The sequence below is a fragment of the Nerophis lumbriciformis genome, linkage group LG03 (assembly GCF_033978685.3).
Source record: "Nerophis lumbriciformis linkage group LG03, RoL_Nlum_v2.1, whole genome shotgun sequence".
Classification (NCBI taxonomy): domain Eukaryota; kingdom Metazoa; phylum Chordata; class Actinopteri; order Syngnathiformes; family Syngnathidae; genus Nerophis; species Nerophis lumbriciformis.
The window spans coordinates 61,111,975-61,130,000 of record NC_084550.2 but is presented as its reverse complement, the minus strand read 5'-3'; the positions used below and the strand labels follow the sequence as shown (position 1 = coordinate 61,130,000).

The following is an 18,026-nucleotide window of genomic DNA, read 5'->3' as shown; positions in this document are numbered from 1 at the left end:
ACACCATCTGTGATGTGGGCGCGCATAGAGTCATATATCAACATGGACGGAGCAGCGTGAAAAAAGCCACCCGGCCGCTTCGCGTAAACTTCCCTTAACCACTCGCTCATCTTTTCTTCATCCATCCATCCCTTCGAGTTAGCTTTTATGATGACGCCGGCTGGAAAGGTCTCTTTTGGCAAGGTCTTCCTTTTGAATATCACCATGAGTGGAAGTTAGCATGGCAAGCTAGAACCACAGTGAAGGATGACTTCTCATTCCCTGTGGAGCGAATATTCACCGTACGTGCTCCCGTTCCACAGTGCGGTTCAGTTGCTGTGAAATACGGTAGTAATCCGTGTGCGGATGGAGAGATTGCGTCTTTTTATGACCCGGATCGTTTAGTAGGAGCCATTTTGTGGTCTTTACAGATGTAAACAGGAAATGAAACGTACGGTGATATCCGCGCGTTTTTTCTTCTTCTTCCGGGGGCGGGTGAAGCGCTTCCTGTTCTATGGGGGCGGGTGAAGCGCTTCCTGTTCTATGGGGGCGGGTGCTTTCCTTGGCGGTTGCTTGCGTAGAAGAAGAAGCGCTTCCTGTTCTACCGGGAAAAAAGATGGCGGCTGTTTACCGAAGTTGCGAGACCGAAACTTTATGAAAATGAATCGTAATAAAGCGCACCGGGTTATTAGGCGCACTGTCAGCTTTTGAGAAAAATTGTGGTTTTTAGGTGCGCCTTATAGTGCGGAAAATACGGTATACACACATATATATATATATATATATATATATATATATATATATATATATATATATATATATATATATATATATATATACATATACACACATATATATATATATATATATATATATATATATATATATATATATATATATATATATATATATATATATATATATATATATATATATATATATATATATATACATCCTGAAAATATGCAAACTGTGTTTAGATAATTAATACTTCAAACTTGCATAAATAAATATTAAGGAATATAACATAACTTGGCTTCTGAGAGTTTCAAAATGTAATGAATAAAATGCTAAAGTTGTTGATAAACAAGCAATTATTTTAATAATTAAATATGGTCATTTTAAATGAATTATTATGATAATTTAAAATCAATTATTTCAAATATGTTTATTTTAATGTATAATTCTATGGCTGGATGTAATAAGGAGTCACGAAAAAATACAAAAAAAATACAATTAATTTTGATGTTTTTAGCAAAATATAGTAAAAATATATTTAGGTTTTTTTTTTTAAATTAATAAATATATTTATTTTTAGGTATGATAAACATAATAATACAATTTATCTCTAGTCTGGATGATTTAGTTCTTGTCACCCTGTTGTCCTCCCGTCATGAAAAAAGGCTGTCCTCACTCAGGTCCGCATGGAGCTGGAGGGGGCGTGGCTTCCAGCTCCGGTTGAAAATCGGGAGATTTTCGGGAAAATATTTGTCCCGGGAGGTTTTCGGGAGAGGCGCTGAATTTCGGGAGTCTCCCGGAAAATTCGGGAGGGTTGGCAAGTATGCATATAGAACATGCTATACGTTTACCAAACAATCTGTCACTCCTAATCGCTAAATCCCATGAAATCTTATACGTCTAGTCTCTTACGTGAATGAGATAATTGATATTTTACGCTAATGTGTTAATAATTTCACACATAAGTCGCTCCAGAGTATAAGTCGCACCCCCGGCCAAACTATGAAAAAAACTGCGACTTATAGTCCGAAAAATACGGTAACCTTATTTTTTTTGTGAGTTTAGTGATGATTGATTAGGCATATTTGCGTTGGTTGTATCAAACAAAAAGTAGCAACCATTGTGAGATCCCAAACTTCTAGTAGACATGCTCTTTTCCCCCCACTCAAACGCTGACTCATCTGTTTCACCGTAACAAGCTCAGGTTTTTGCATGCGCCTGCGTGGCCAATTAATGGGTTTTTTCCCCATTAGAAATTTGAATAATAGCCCAGCCCTGTGTCCTATATTCGGGTGCGTAGAGAGCTGCATTTAATGCTGTCAATGTGAGCAAACACTTTTCTCTTTTCTACTCGAGCAAGAAACATGTAAGGCAGGGCTATTCAACTACATCATGAAGAGGGCTGCAGTGTCAAGAGCCCAAGGGCTCCGGACATTGAAATGCGGATGTTTTGTCAGAACGTGCCTCCGCAGGTTATATTCCCTAGAGACTGCGTTTACTTAATTGCAAAGTAAACACGTCAGCTTTCACACCGCACTGTCAATAAATTCATTATTCCGCCCTCGCTAGTCGTTTCCAGCGTGTGCAGCTAGTTAACGGTATGAAGAAAAAGAAGCTCTAGTTTTTGTTGTTAATTTTCCTTCTTTTGATTTATTTTCTTTCCTTAGCTTTATTTCTTTACATTTCTTCCTTTATTTAGGTTTGCAAGACTGAATATAAACTTAACAAAAGTATAATGTCCATTGTGTATTTTACATAAATAAAATAGAAGGTTTAGTGTTAATATATTCACACAATAAACTACATATAGAAATTACACAACATTCACACAGCAAACATTGTATGACTTATCACTATTAGCGTTGTGGTCTTTTACAGTTCAAATTTGGCACAACATGTATTAACCCTTGTGTAATGTTCATATTGTTGTTACTCAGCCAGCGTTTGTGGGTCTGATGGACCCGATGAATTTTGTGGCTTTTAATGCCTCACAATCAAACACTCTTATGTTAAAATACTGAACAGATGTTTATTGGGATAAGGTAAACATCTGTTTACAACAATATGAACGTTGTACGGAAAATTTCTCTGCCAGTTTCTGCATCCCACAGGGATTCTTCTTTTGTGTTTCTGCATTTGCGGTTCCCACACAAGGTTGCAACATTGTTTGTCAACACTGTCTGCTCTCATTTTCTCGCACATTTGACCCTCTGATGTTCTGTGTACCTACACTCTGTCCTCCTCCTGTCTAGGCCTGCTGTGTGTGTGTGTGTGTTTGGTACACAGAACATAAATTTCCACACTTCTATTAGCCCCGGGTCCATTGGACCCGGACATCCTATATGTAATAGAAATGTGTAGGGGGGGCGTATGGTGTGTGGTCATTAAATATGTATTCTGATATATGTTCTTCACAGAAAATGAGCCAAAGTCAGTGAGTCTCAGTTTGACAAATTAATAAATTGTATTGTCCACAAATGAAATTGTTGGTGACAAAGGTTATTGTCCATATTTGTCGAGGAATTGTTGCACCCCTGATATAGAAGAGATGAAAATATGTAGAGTAAAGCAAAACGATAACCACAGCCAACAAGGAAGTGGCACCAACGTCTACACGACATGTCATTTACACTCTGTGTGAAATGGGAGTACAATTACAACACGCCGGGATTCCACACTTGCTATATTTAGGTGAGAAAACGTGGTGGACTCACCCAGAATCTCCCAGGATGATGACTTTCAAGAGCACCTTCTTCCTGGACGTCATTCTTCAAAGCGCTACATGACACAAAACAAAGACATAAATAAATAGAGGTTTGTAAAGTTGATTGGACTATGACATTGTCTCAGCACGGAGACTACGACTGATGTGCGTGCAACATGTGAACCAATCAGCTGTGACGAGCAGTCATGTGCTCTGTAATCACAAGGGACACGTCACCCACCTCTGTACTACAAGTCTCTCTTGACTAGTCTTTGTGACCATACGGTCTGCTGATGTCCAACACAGGAACATGTCGACCACTCTTACAAACACTCAAACGCTCAGTAGTGCGGCTCATGACGAAATTGTGCAAGAACAAAGCAATCAGTGTAAAAAAAAAAACATTCATTTTGACACGCATTGCTTCCAATCAGTTAATCTTTAGTCCAATACAAGAATATTGACTTTTGCTTTTTATAGAGGAAACCAACTAGGAGTTACACGGATAAAGCCTTACAAAAGAAAACTCCAGGCAAATTCCAGATTTAATCAGTACATGTTATCCATGCACAAATATGCTGCATAGATCTAAAGCAATGAACACTTTGCCATACAGCAGGGGTGTCCATGAATTGATTTACGTGGACCCCGACTTAAACAAGTTGAAAAACTTATTCGGGAGTTACAATTTAGTGGTCAATTGTACGGAATACTGTATGTACTGTACTATCTACTAATAAAAGTTTCAATCAATCAATCAATCCAGACTACGGCCTGGGAGGCGTCATAAGTCTAATAAGGAATCTGGCTCGTGGGGTGTTTCCAAATTAATTTTAAATATCTGGCGGTCCGATTGCTGCAAATTTGCAAACCATCAACGTGCGTCAATCAGGTCAATAACCATGCAATGTAGATTGAAGTGAAAACAGCACAGCAATTACTTATATGACCCAATTCAAACAACCTTCCCTACTCATGGCGCAAAAAAAATATGATTCAACCAACACAAAAAGTCAACACACATAACAACCTGCTAGGGCTGGGCGATATATGGAATATACTCGATATATCGCAGGTTTTATATATTATATTCGAGTATATGTTCTCACGCAGTTGCTTTTAGCTGCGGGCATTACACTACATGCTTTTCTCACTCTTTCTTGTCTCTCCTTCTCACAGGGACATAAAACAAGCGCACCTTCTTACATACGTCACATACTGTCGCGCGTGCAACGTCATACGCGCTCGCGGAGCAGAGAGGTAGCAACGTGCGTGGCGCAGTGGAAGAGTGGCCGTGCGCAACCCGAGGGTCCCTGGCTCAATCCCCACCTAGTACCAACCTCGTCATGTCCGTTGTGTCCTGAGCAAGACACTTCATCCTTGCTCCTGATGGGTGCTGGTTAGCGCCTTGCATGGCAGCTCCCTCCATCAGTGTGTGAATGTGTGTGTGAATGGGTAAATGTGGAAGTAGTGTCAAAGCGCTTTGAGTACCTTGAAGGTAGAAAAGCGCTATACAAGTACAACCCATTTATCATTATCATTTAACGTGGGTAAAGTTAGCTGTAGCAGGTGATGCTAGCGGAGCGGTGCGAGTGGTAATACGAGAGAAAGAAGGTGCGAATCTCGTAACAAATGAAGGAAGAATAATTAATTCCCAAGAAAAACAGCAGGGGGTCCATTGTCTGGCGGTGGTTTGGCTTCAAGCGGGAAGATGTCGAACAGACAACCGTAATATGTCAAGAATGCGGCAAAAGCCTTGCTACAAAAAGTAGCATTATTGCTAATTTGTAGCATCATTTGAAAAGTCACCCGCTAGAGAATTAGGAGTGCTTGAAACTCTGCATGTGAACAACTCCGTTCGGTGCCACACCCACAAAATGCCGAAGCAACCATTTCCAGAGCAATGAAAAAAATAGTCAACAACAGAAGGAGATAACGTCCGCAGGAACCTACCACATAGCGAAGGACATACACTATTTGATTTCCTATTATGCAGCTCATTTTTATTTGACACTTATTGAAATATCTTGGGTGGCATCATGCACAATAGTGCACTTTATTTGTTTTAAACTATTGTAGTGGCGTTCTGTACAAAAAGTGCACTTTAATTTAGTGTTGTTTTGATATGTCATTTTAGTGACATCATGCACAAAAGTGCACTAATGGCTTGTTTTAAAATGTCCCTGACAATCTTGCACTTTCTGTTTTGAAATGACATGAATGTTTGTGCCACTGCTTAATAACTCTTTAATAAATACACTTTTAGTTGTGATTTCCCTCTCTGCATGAAAGTGTAAAAGTATCATATATTAATGCAGTATGAAGAAGAATGTTTTAATGTAGACACATAGAATCATCATACTGCTGTGATTATATGCATCAAGTGTTCATTCAAGGCGAAGGCAAAATATGGATATATATATATGGTGTATCGTGACATGGCCTAAACATATCGAGATATTAACAAAAGGCCATATCGCCCAGCCCTACAACCTGCCCACTGAATTTTCTGAATATCATTACAAAACGTCCAAGCACCATAAAACATTCTAAATTACACCCATTTAAATCCATTAAAATGCTAAACACTCTCCACATTTATCCATGTTTGGCACATTTTAGCTGCTTGATTACAAAACTTTAAGGTGGTTGTCACAGAAGTAAACAAGGTAGGAGTCGATCTTTCACATACTCTTAATATTCAATTATATTAATTATATATTGATTATATTAATATAATATGTGCACATATCTATGTATAGGCTACTTTACATGCAGTCGACTTTCTGCCGCCAGCCAAATTTTTCTAGCCCAATGTGGCCCCCAAGTCAAAAAGTTTGGACACCCCTGCCATACAGTGTACAAGTACAAACACCAACCAAAGCCCACACCCAAACCTTCCACGTGCAAGACCGAATCCACCCAAAAAAAGTCACTTAACAAGAAGCTAAAAAAAGCAAAAACAACAATGCTCGCGCCGGAGGAGCCGTGAACGACTGCAGGGACACAAAATTAGGTACACCTGCAGACTGCAGCACGGATTTCATATTTCATTCATTCACAACTCCTCCAACACGAACACCACTGTTCCCGCACTTATAAGTAAAGGTAAGACCATAATAACGTTTTTTTTAATTAAATGTGATTTTTTGTGTGCTACAGTTTGTATGTGTAAAGTTAAAGTTAAGTTTAAAGTACCAATGATTGTCACACACACACTAGGTGTGGTGAAATTTGTCCTCTGCATTTGACCCATCCCATTGATCACCCCCTGGGAGGTGAGGGGAGCAGTGGGCAGCAGCGGCGCAGCGCCCGGGAATCATTTTTGGTGATTTAACCCCCAATTCCAACCCTTGATGCTGAGTGCCAAGCAGGGAAGAATGCTGGTATGAGCTTTTAAACATAACTTGTTAACTGCTGCCAATCAAATGGTGAATAAGATACTCTTTAGGGTTCATATGTTTGTAAATCTGACTGTGATGAAGTCAGTGCCTCACCAGCCATGAACCTCACCGCACGTCACTGACTATTTTGCATGTATTGTGTTTTTACGCTTCATCGATATTGTTTTAGTATTGTATCTGTTTGTGGTTAAGATTTTAATGTTTTAAATATTAGTTTGTACTGTAGCACTCTAAGATTTATTTCAACGAAAAGTGCTGAACAAATGAATCTATTTTTTGTTTTGTTTCTGGCGGGCGTAGTGACGTCCAACTCTGTTCAGTCGTCCCTGAACGCACCATAAAAACACCTCCTATTCCTCGGAGTATAAAACAATCACTCTGTTCTAAGAGAGCAGAACTTGTAGGTTCAATGTACCAAACTGAATAGCTTAGTTGCTCAGACAGCAATGTGTTTACATAAGTTTAGATTGGGGTATGTCCTTTCTTGTTTTCATGTCAGCATTTAAGCTGTCAGTTGGTCGGTGAGTTTATTAAAGTGCAGTTATCAATCACATCTCAAGTGTGTATCGTTCCAAAACAAGTCCAATCACCTTCATTTACCACAGGTGGTCTCCAATATCTTAAGGACGATCAGTGGAAATAAAACGCTAAATTTTTAGCTACTTGGCAAAGGGTGTGAACACTTAAGTGTATGTTAAGTGTTTTTTAATGTATTTATACATTATAGCATAACAAAATGTATACTTATAAACAAATACTTTCCAGATGCACTCTGATACAAGCCCAGTCATATTTGTGACAATCCAAACTGTTTTGTAATCAAACTGCAAGGTCAGAAATGTACGAGCATTTACAGCTGAGCGTCTTGTGCTGTAAACACATTCATCATTTTGTCTGTGTATCTAAAACATTGCCGGTTGCCAGGTGTTGCAACTTCTCGCTGTAATCCAGCACACTGACAGGACAACTTGCATCAACGTGACACGAGTGAGTCATACCACACTATAAACAAATGCACAGGAAAAACAAGTCTTCCTTCTCACTCTTTCTTGTCTCTCCTTCTCACAGAGACGTAAAACAAGCGCACCTTCTTGCATACGTCACATACTGTCGCGCGTGCAACGTCATATGCCCTAGCGGAGCAGACAGGTAGCGGAATGGGTAACGTGTGATGCTAGCGGAGCAGTGCGAGTGGTAATACGAGAGAAAGAAGGTGCCAATCTGGTAACAAATGAAGGAATCATTAATTCCCAAGAAAAACAGCAGGGGGTCCATCGTCTGGCGGTGGTTTGGCTTCAAGTGGGAAGATGTTGAGCAGACAACCGTAATATGTCAAATATGCGGCAAAAGCGTTGCATTACTGCTAATTTGTAGCATTATTTGAGAAGTCACCCGCTACAGAATGAAGAATGCTTGTATAATGCATATGTTCCTTTTTGACTGTACTTGAATGTATAATAGACTGTATTTATATTATTCAAATGTGAATAATGCTGTATAATACAGTGGTCCCCAACCTTTTTTGCACCACAGACCGGTTTAATGTAGGCATTATTTTCAGGGACCGGCTTTCCAGCCAGATAAATACAACAAAAATAAGTGCATGAAAAATACAACTCACTATAACGTTGACTTAGTGGGAGCCCTGGGCTTGTTTCTTTGCAATGAAATGCAGATGGAAATCAGCCTTTGGCTACAATCTGTCACATTTATATTTTAAATGTGCATTGTATCATTTCACAAAGTTATAACAAATGGCAACTTCCTATGAGGAGTTGTATTATACATCTAAAAACAAACTTATTGGTGTGTCAAGTGGGACAGGCCAAAGTTAAATCGCAGAAAAAGTCGTTTATAAATTATTTAATGTTTCTCTGTGGCCCAGTAGCAAATGCATCACGGACCACTGGTATAACAGACTGTATTTATATTAATCACATGTGAATAATGCTGTATAATACACTGTATTCATATTATTCACATGTAAATAATGCTGTATAATAGATTGTATTTATATTATTCACATGGGAATAATGCTGTATAATAGACCGTATTTATATTATTCACATGTGAATAATGCTGTATAATAAACTGTATTTATATTATTCACATGTGAATAATGCTGTATAATAGACTGTATTTATATTATTCACATGCAAAAAAAGTGTTTATTGTGAGCGAACTGTGGTGCTGAATTTCCCCCAGGGATCAATAAAGTACTTTCTATTCTATTTGATCTTTTTTGCAACATGGTTAACGAATAAAGCGCACATTTGTAATTATTTCCCCATATTTCTTCACAATAAGTCCGATAAATACAACAAAAATGAGTGCATGAAAAATACAACTCACTATAACGTTGACTTAGTGGGAGCCCTGGGCTTGTTTCTTTTGTTGGGGCAGCAGCACCAGCAAAAGTGACTTAAACGGGATTGACAAACTGATCCGGAAAGCCGGCCAAACTATTGGCATGTAGTTGGAGGCGTTTGTGTCAGTGAGGGACAGGAGGACACTGGACAAACTGCTGGCCATCATGGACAATCCTGCTCACCCACCCCACCAGACAATTGAGGGACAGCGGAGCTCATACTCCAACAGGCTCCTTCAGCTTCAGCTGGATTTACTCTCTATTTTATGCTGCAGCTGTTACATATACTGTAATATTGTACATGGTAATTGTTATATATTGTATATATGATATAAACATATATCAGTATATATCCTATACTGTACATATACTATGTAAATATTACGTATATATAGGGGTGTAACGGAACGTGTATTTGTATTGAACCGTTTCAGTAAAGGGGTTCCGGTTCAATTCGGAGGTGTACCGAACGAGTTTCCACAAGGACATATTAAGTAGCGTAACGCACGTTGTGTAAACAATGCACACCGAGGCACAACACACGGCATGCTACCAGCTAACGGGCTAGGATAGACTGACCATACGTCCTCTTTTCACCGGACATGTCCTCTTTTGCGGAGCTGTCAGGGCGGAGTTTCTTAAATGCCTCAAATGTCCGGCATTTTGAGTTAGGGTTGCGTGTATTTTCAATGTACGTTCAGGGTTAAGAAGGGGTTAATAACAAAACAAAATGTGCACGCAGCAGCATTGGTGAGGGAGGGGCTGAGACAGAGAGAGAGAGTTATGATAAACGCGCATGCGTCGACAGGCTCTGCTTTTTATCCATAGATTTATCACATTTAATTTTTTATTATCTATAGCAGGGGTGTCAAAAGTGTGCCCCGGAGGCCATTTGCGGCCCACAGCTAATGTTTTAAAGGCCCACGGCACATTCTAAAAATACTATTAAAATAAACAAAAACATAACAAAAGTGAAATAAAGAAGCTTAAAGGTTAAATGTAATTTAGAAAAAGTTGCAATGTTGACTAATAAAACAAAGTTGTTTTTTTTTCTTTCAAACTGTCATTGCTCAAAACATAATATTGAATCAAAATCAATGTTATTATGAATTATTGACCTATCCAAGGTTCCCATTACTTCACATCAAATATTCCACTAAGAAAAATATTTTTGGTGGAAGATTTTGCACATTTGGTAAATAAATAACCCAAAAATGTATATTTTGTTGTTTTCTTACTGTACCGAAAATGAACCGAACCGTGACCTCTAAACCGAGGTACGTACCGAACCGAAATTTTTGTGTACCGTTACACCCCTACGTATATATGTTATATTTTGTATTGCTTTTAGCCCATTTTATACCTGCATTGTCCTTTCCATCATTTGTAACTGAGCTACTGTGTGGAACAATTTCCCTTGTGGATCATTAAAGTTTGTCTAAGTCTAAGATATGGTAACACTAGCAAGCAGTAGAGTACTTAGTACTTAAATCTAAAAGTACAACTTGAAGACACTAGTCGTCATTACATACATGTGGTCTCTCCAGTCTCTGATTTCTGTATTGTCAGCCCTTTTCTGGCTACCTTCCTCAAATCAAACGCATCATTATTTGCAAAGTAACGCGTTACTGTAACGCCGTTACTATCGGCGGTAAATAGTAATCTAACGCGTTATTTTTTATATTCAGTAACTCAGTTACCGTTACTACATGATGCTTTACTGCGTTATTTTTTATGTAGTATCGGCTAGAATCTGAGAAGATCTGAGTGTGTTTTATTGCAGCGCTGCGGAAGAGGCGACAAGAAAGAGGCTGTCTGTGTGTATGTGTGGGAAGGGGCGTGTCTGTGTTTACTAACAAGACGTCATGGCGAAGCCCGAAGCCGAGTTTCTTAAAATGGAGATATTTTCAGTACTTTTCTTTTGTCGACCACAAAGTAAATAACATTTTAGTTGAATGTAAGTTGTGTCTTGGATCAAAGATCCTATCCTAGCAATTCAAATCTGCTGAAACCGCTACAAAAGCAACATGCTTCGACGAAGCTAGTAAAGAGAGACAAACTTCCCCTCCACCTCCAACAGCGGCTGGATTTTAAAGGGGAACATTATCACAATTTCAGAAGGGTTAAAACCATTAAAAATCAGTTCCAAGTGGCTTATTTTATTTTTCGAAGTTTTTTTCAAAATTTTACCCATCACGCAATATCCCTAAAAAAAGCTTCAAAGTGCCTGATTTTAACCATCGTTATATACACCCGTCCATTTTCCTGTGACGTCACATAGTGATGCCGATACAAACAAACATGGCGTATAGAACAGCAAGTTTATAGCGACATTAGCTCGGATTCAGACTCGGATTTCAGCGGCTTAAGCGATTCAACAGATTATGCATGTATTGAAACGGATGGTTGTAGTGTGGAGGCAGGTAGCGAAAACGAAATTGAAGAAGAAACTGAAGCTATTGAGCCATATCGGTTTGAACCGTATGCAAGCGAAACCGACGAAAACGACACGACAGCCAGCGACACGGGAGAAAGCGAGGACGAATTCGGCGATCGCCTTCTAACCAACGATTGGTAAGTGTTTGTTTGGCATTAAAGGAAACTAACAACTATGAACAAGGTTTACAGCATATCAAATCAAATCAAATCAAATCAACTTTATTTATAGAGCACATTTAAAATTTACCACAGGGGTAGCCAAAGTGCTGTACAATGAGCAGGTTAAAAGATAAAACGAGTACCGAGCAAACACAACACAACACAAACAGAACACGATAAAAAATAAATAATTAAAATAGAATTAATAAAAACATAAAAACATAAAAACAGGATCACAGCAGGTGTATTATGGGGCGCCATTGCAGGATGGATATCACTCAGTGTTAAAAGCCATGGAATAAAAGTATGTTTTTAAGAGAGATTTAAAAACAGGAAGAGAGGAGGCTTGTCTAACACTCAGGGGTAGGTCGTTCCAGAGCTTGGGAGCAGCAACGGCGAAAGCTCTGTCACCTCTAAGCTTCAGCCTTGTGTCAGGGACCGTCAACAGCAGCTGATCGGCTGATCTTAAGGATCGGGTGGGGCAGTAAGGCTGAAGGAGGTCGGAGAGATAGGTGGCGCGAGGTTGTTTAGACATTTAAAAACAAATAAAAGGAGTTTAAAATGTATTCGGTAACGCACAGGGAGCCAGTGAAGGGACGCTAAAATAGGGGTGATGTGCTCACGTCTGCGGGTCTGTGTTAGCAGACGAGCAGCAGAGTTCTGCACGAGCTGCAGGCGGGCGAGGGAGGCCTGGCTAATGCCAACATACAGGGCATTACAATAATCAAGACGAGTCGAGATAAAAGCGTGGATTAATTTCTCAAGATCATGTCTTGATAGAAGCGGTTTCACTTTCGCTATTTGGCGTAATTGATAAAAGCTTTTTTGAACGACGCTGCTGATTTGTTTTTCGAATTTAAAATCTGAGTCAAACTTTACCCCCAGGTTTGTGACAGAGTCGCTGAGATACGGGGTCAGAGTGCCGAGGTCAACGTTGGGGGAGGGAGAGCGACTTGGACCGAACAACATAACTTCTGTTTTATCTTCATTTAGGCTCAGGAAGTTAGCTGAAAGCCAGACTTTGATGTCGTGCAGGCAGTCAATAAGACGTTGAACCGTGTTATTTTGTGCCATGGGAAAATAAATCTGGCAATCATCGGCATAAAAATGAAATGCAATACTGTACTTCCTAAAAATAGAACCAAGGGGGAGAAGGTAAAGCGCAAATAAAATTGGGGCAAGGATTGAGCCCTGGGGGACCCCATGTGGTAAAGGAGCTGTGGACGACATAAAACTGTCTACTTTTACACAAAAACTCCTGTCGGTTAGGTACGACCGGAACCAGTTGAGGGCGGCGCCCTTAATGCCCACACAGTTCTCAAGACGAGTGATTAAGGTGGCGTGGTCGACGGTGTCGAACGCAGCAGACAGATCTAAAAGCACCAGGACAACATATTTACCAGAATCAGTGGACAGGAGGATATCGTTAAAAATATGAAATACATTTGGCAACAACATGCACTTTGAGAGTGCAGACAGCCGTTTTCATCAATTAATATATTCTGTAGACATACCATGGCGTCACATTAGTGCCAAAAATCCGAGCGCATAAAAACTGTTATCGCGCGCTGATTCTCCACTTCGTGCGCGCGCGCGGTGCCTTTCTGTGCGCGCGGTGCCTTTTTGTGCGCGACGCCTTTTTGCGCGCGCGCGACGCCTTTCTGCGCGCTCTCTGTGTACTCCTGGCATCTCTCCTCGTGCTGTCATGTTTCTTTTTGGCACTTTGGGGGCGGGTATGCTTAGACGGCCCCTTCTTTCTGATTGGTCAGGCGAAAAACGCTGAAAAATGCTCAGAGCCAATCAGAAGTATAGCAGGGCGGGTCATCGTCAATATGTATCAAGATTTACTGAGGAAGAAGTGGATAAAAAAATGTCGCGCGCTGATGAAGGTTATTTCATACCACATAAACACAATACAGGGTAATACAAAATGTGACCCAAATAAATAATAAGACAACAAACACCATAATCACATCTTTCAGCCAGAACTGGTCCACCAGCAATAACATCCAACCATAACATTATTTTATATTTTCACTTCTTTTTGAACATTTGTTTTCTAATTTATGGAATTTCTTTTGATTCAGCCATAAAATTAATGAAATAATCTTTGAATTTTGTTTTTAAAATGTTAAAAATAGCTATTAATGTATTCTGAAACAGTTTAAAATAATCAGAGAACTGACTAACACTGACCCTACACAACTATGTTGCACAATTAAGTCTTTTTTTTTTTTAAGTGAAAGAGGTAATTTCAACAGGTACAGCATCCTATGTCATATCTACATGTAATAAGATTTGTAACAAGGCAAACCGTTTGTAAATTGGTCGAAAATCGAGCAAGTTATGGTAATTTAATTAGTACATGTACCATTGACATCAATGTAATGATTGAGGCTAGATGTCCGAGGTAAGATGGCTACAACGTTGCTACACTGGAGAATGATTGGTCATATGAAAAATGCTCACAGCCAATCAGAAAGGCGGGGCCGTCTAAGCATACACGCCCCCAAAGTGCCAAAAAGAAACATGACAGCGCGAGGAGAGATGCCAGGAGTACACAGAGAGCGCGCAGAAAGGCGTCGCGCGCGCAAAAAAGGCACCGCGCGCGCGCAAAAAGGCACCACGCGCGCGCAAAAGGGTGTTGCGCGCGCGCACGAAGTGGAGAATCAGCGCGCGATAACAGTTTTTATGCGCTCGGATTTTTGGCACTAATGTGACGCCATAGTATGTCTACAGAATATATTAATTGATGAAAACTGGGCTGTCTGCACTCTCAAAGTGCATGTTGTTGCCAAATGTATTTCGTACACGTTGGGAAGACTATGTCTCCCGGCTGGCCTGGGAACGCCTCGGGGTCCCACAGGAAGAGCTGGACGAAGTGGCTGGGGAGAGGGAAGTCTGGGCTTCCCTGCTTAGGCTGCTGCCCCCGCGACCCGACCTCGGATAAGCGGAAGAAGATGGATGGATGGATGGATGCTGTAAACCTAGTTCATAGTTGTTAGTTTCCTTTAATGCCAAACAAACACATACCAATAGTTGGTTAGAAGGCGATTGCCGAATTCGTCCTCGCTTTCTCCCGTGTCGCTGGCTGTCGTGTCGTTTTCGTCGGTCACGCTTGCATAGGTCTGGTGATAATGTTCCCCTTTAACGAGGCACTGCACACTGAAGGTACACACACTGTCAATTCTCTTATATACTCTTTCATTCTAGACTTCTAGAGTGTTTGATTATCACATCACTCTAAACGTTTAGACTATAAAGTTCACAAACATAAAGAGGGATGCTAGTGGGCCAGGCCAATCTTTCCTTATCTCTAAACTAAAACTGGGGAAATGTGTAGAGTCTTCTGGACTTCAGACATGATTTTATTTCAGAATTCCTTGAGATAAAAAAACGCCTGGTTAGGCTTTGTGTATGTAGTGTGTGCCTCCCTTGGTTTACAGCTATGTTGTTATTATGCTGTTTGTTACTTATGTATGTTATGTTGCAGCTATTTAAAATAGTTGTGTCAATTTGTTCTGGCCTGAAACAAATCGGCCCTTTGAAACATATCTTTGTTTGTTGTATGTAGACCACATTGCTTAGCAGAGATCAGTGATGCAAATGCATGTCAAGTTGATCAACACATTGTATTATTCTCCACTGCAATAACAGTACTGAAATGAAGGCTAAAAGGGCATTAAGGGCCTTACATTTTTTTTTGAAAAAATATACAAGTAACTAGTTACTTTTCACAGTAACGCATTACTTTTTGGTTTAAGTAACTGAGTTACTTATGAAATAAAGTAACTAGTAACTGTAACTAGTTACTGGTTTTCAGTAACTAACCCAACAGTGATTATTAGTATCAACGTTATGAAACCGGTAGCATTGCCATCATATAATTCGTGCCAGGATTATAAACTATACCTTACTGTACCTTATAAGATGAGAGAAGTATTTGCGCGGCCAACATTAATACATATTTTCAACAATTAGACGGATGGGTTCCTGCGGTTCTGCTTCCTGGGCCCAGAGAGCTCCAGGACGGCCTTGTTGTTTTTGACAAGCACCGCAAGCTTTAGCCCCAACATTGACTACCCACTCCATTTAACATTTGACAAGCGTATATTAAATCCCACAATGAGGTCCAGACAAACTTACGTTCAGCTTGTTCCCCACACACAGAAGGCGACTTCTTGCCGGCTGGGATGTGCAGGCTAACAGATGCTAATGCTAACAGATGCTAATGCTAACAGGCTAGCGCTGACAGCTAACCAGGCGCTACGTTAGCTAGCTCGCTGGCACTACAATTGTTGCCTGGCCAGATGTTATTTTAACACAATTTTTAGGCCACAATAAAAAAAAATCCCAAATGAAGGCGGCAAATGGTCAGCAGTTGGTCAATTTGGCACTTAGTTGGAAGGCTAACCTGACAGCGAGCTAACTATGTGCAAGCCTCTCCGTCTTCTCTCTTCCCCTTTCACTTCCTCCTCATAAGCCACGCCCACCTACTACGTCATCACGCATCTTGTTTTCCCCATCACGCATCTTGTTTTCCCCATCACGTCTCATCTTGTCTTTTGGTGCAGGGATACTGTTCAGATTATACTTTTAAAAAAACAAAAACATTATTGTATTACTGTATATATATATATATATATATATATATATATATATATATATATATATATATATATATATATATATATATATATATATATATATATATATATATACAGGTAAAAGCCAGTAAATTAGAATATTTTGAAAAACTTGATTTATTTCAGTAATTGCATTCAAAAGGTGTAACTTGTACATTATATTTATTCATTGCACACAGACTGATGCATTCAAATGTTTATTTCATTTAATTTTGATGATTTGAAGTGGCAACAAATGAAAATCCAAAATTCCGTGTGTCACAAAATTAGAATATTACTTAAGGCTAATACAAAAAAGGGATTTTTAGAAATGTTGGCCAACTGAAAAGTATGAAAATGAAAAATATGAGCATGTACAATACTCAATACTTGGTTGGAGCTCCTTTTGCCTCAATTACTGCGTTAATGCGGCGTGGCATGGAGTCGATGAGTTTCTGGCACTGCTCAGGTGTTATGAGAGCCCAGGTTGCTCTGATAGTGGCCTTCAACTCTTCTGCGTTTTTGGGTCTGGCATTCTGCATCTTCCTTTTCACAATACCCCACAGATTTTCTATGGGGCTAAGGTCAGGGGAGTTGGCGGGCCAATTTAGAACAGAAATACCATGGTCCGTAAACCAGGCACGGGTAGATTTTGCGCTGTGTGCAGGCGCCAAGTCCTGTTGGAACTTGAAATCTCCATCTCCATAGAGCAGGTCAGCAGCAGGAAGCATGAAGTGCTCTAAAACTTGCTGGTAGACGGCTGCGTTGACCCTGGATCTCAGGAAACAGAGTGGACCGACACCAGCAGATGACATGGGTTGGTTTGGTTTGCATTTCCTTTGGAAATCGAGGTCCCAGAGTCTGGAGGAAGACAGGAGAGGCACAGGATCCACGTTGCCTGAAGTCTAGTGTAAAGTTTCCACCATCAGTGATGGTTTGGGGTGCCATGTCATCTGCTGGTGTTGGTCCACTCTGATGAGCGCGACCAGTCTGTGAACAATTGAAACGTCCTGTGTGGTTTTTCCTCCTTTATAACAGGTTAGTTTTGGTGAATCAACTCACTGAATAATATCCATGTGATCTTTATAAGTTTAAGTACACATTCTGATGGTGGAGCCTAACTCTAAAGTGTTTGTGAGTTGTAGTTTGTATTTGTGAATGAATCCAGTGTACAGCTGCAGTAATCAATACAAAAAGGCGACGTGAGTGCTCAATGTTTATATAGGAACTTCTGATCCTAATTCAGACTCCCAAATTAGAGCTCCCATTTTCTTATTGATTTTAAAATGTATATTTGTATAATGTGTGTGTTCTGAAATAGTGACAGAGAATAGAACAAGGATGGACAATTCAACCCTTAACTCAACAATGAGTAGATGAGTGTTATGTGTGTGTATATGTGTAAATAAATGAACACTGAAATTCAAGTATTTCTTTTATTTATATATATATATATATATATATATATATATATATATATATATATATATATATATATATATATATATATATATATATATGTGTGTGTGTGTGTGTGTAATAAAATATATATATATAGCTAGAATTCACTGAAAGTCAAGTATTTCTTATATATATCTTAACCACTCCCC

General features: G+C 39.7%; 1 protein-coding gene across 1 annotated transcript in view; it reads right to left on the bottom strand.

Annotated features, from left to right (window-relative positions):
• LOC133587819 (ras-related protein rab7) overlaps positions 1-16,278 on the bottom strand; it is a 22,152-nt gene extending 5,874 nt beyond the window's left edge. Inside the window, exons 1-2 of the mRNA XM_061940412.2 lie at positions 15,938-16,278; positions 3,432-3,495 (exon numbers count right to left, since the gene is read on the bottom strand). Coding sequence (XP_061796396.1) covers positions 3,432-3,484 — 53 coding nt within the window. The 5' untranslated portion in view covers positions 3,485-3,495; positions 15,938-16,278. The remainder of the gene's footprint in view (positions 1-3,431; positions 3,496-15,937) is intronic.
• Between the last annotated feature and the right edge of the window lie 1,748 nt (positions 16,279-18,026).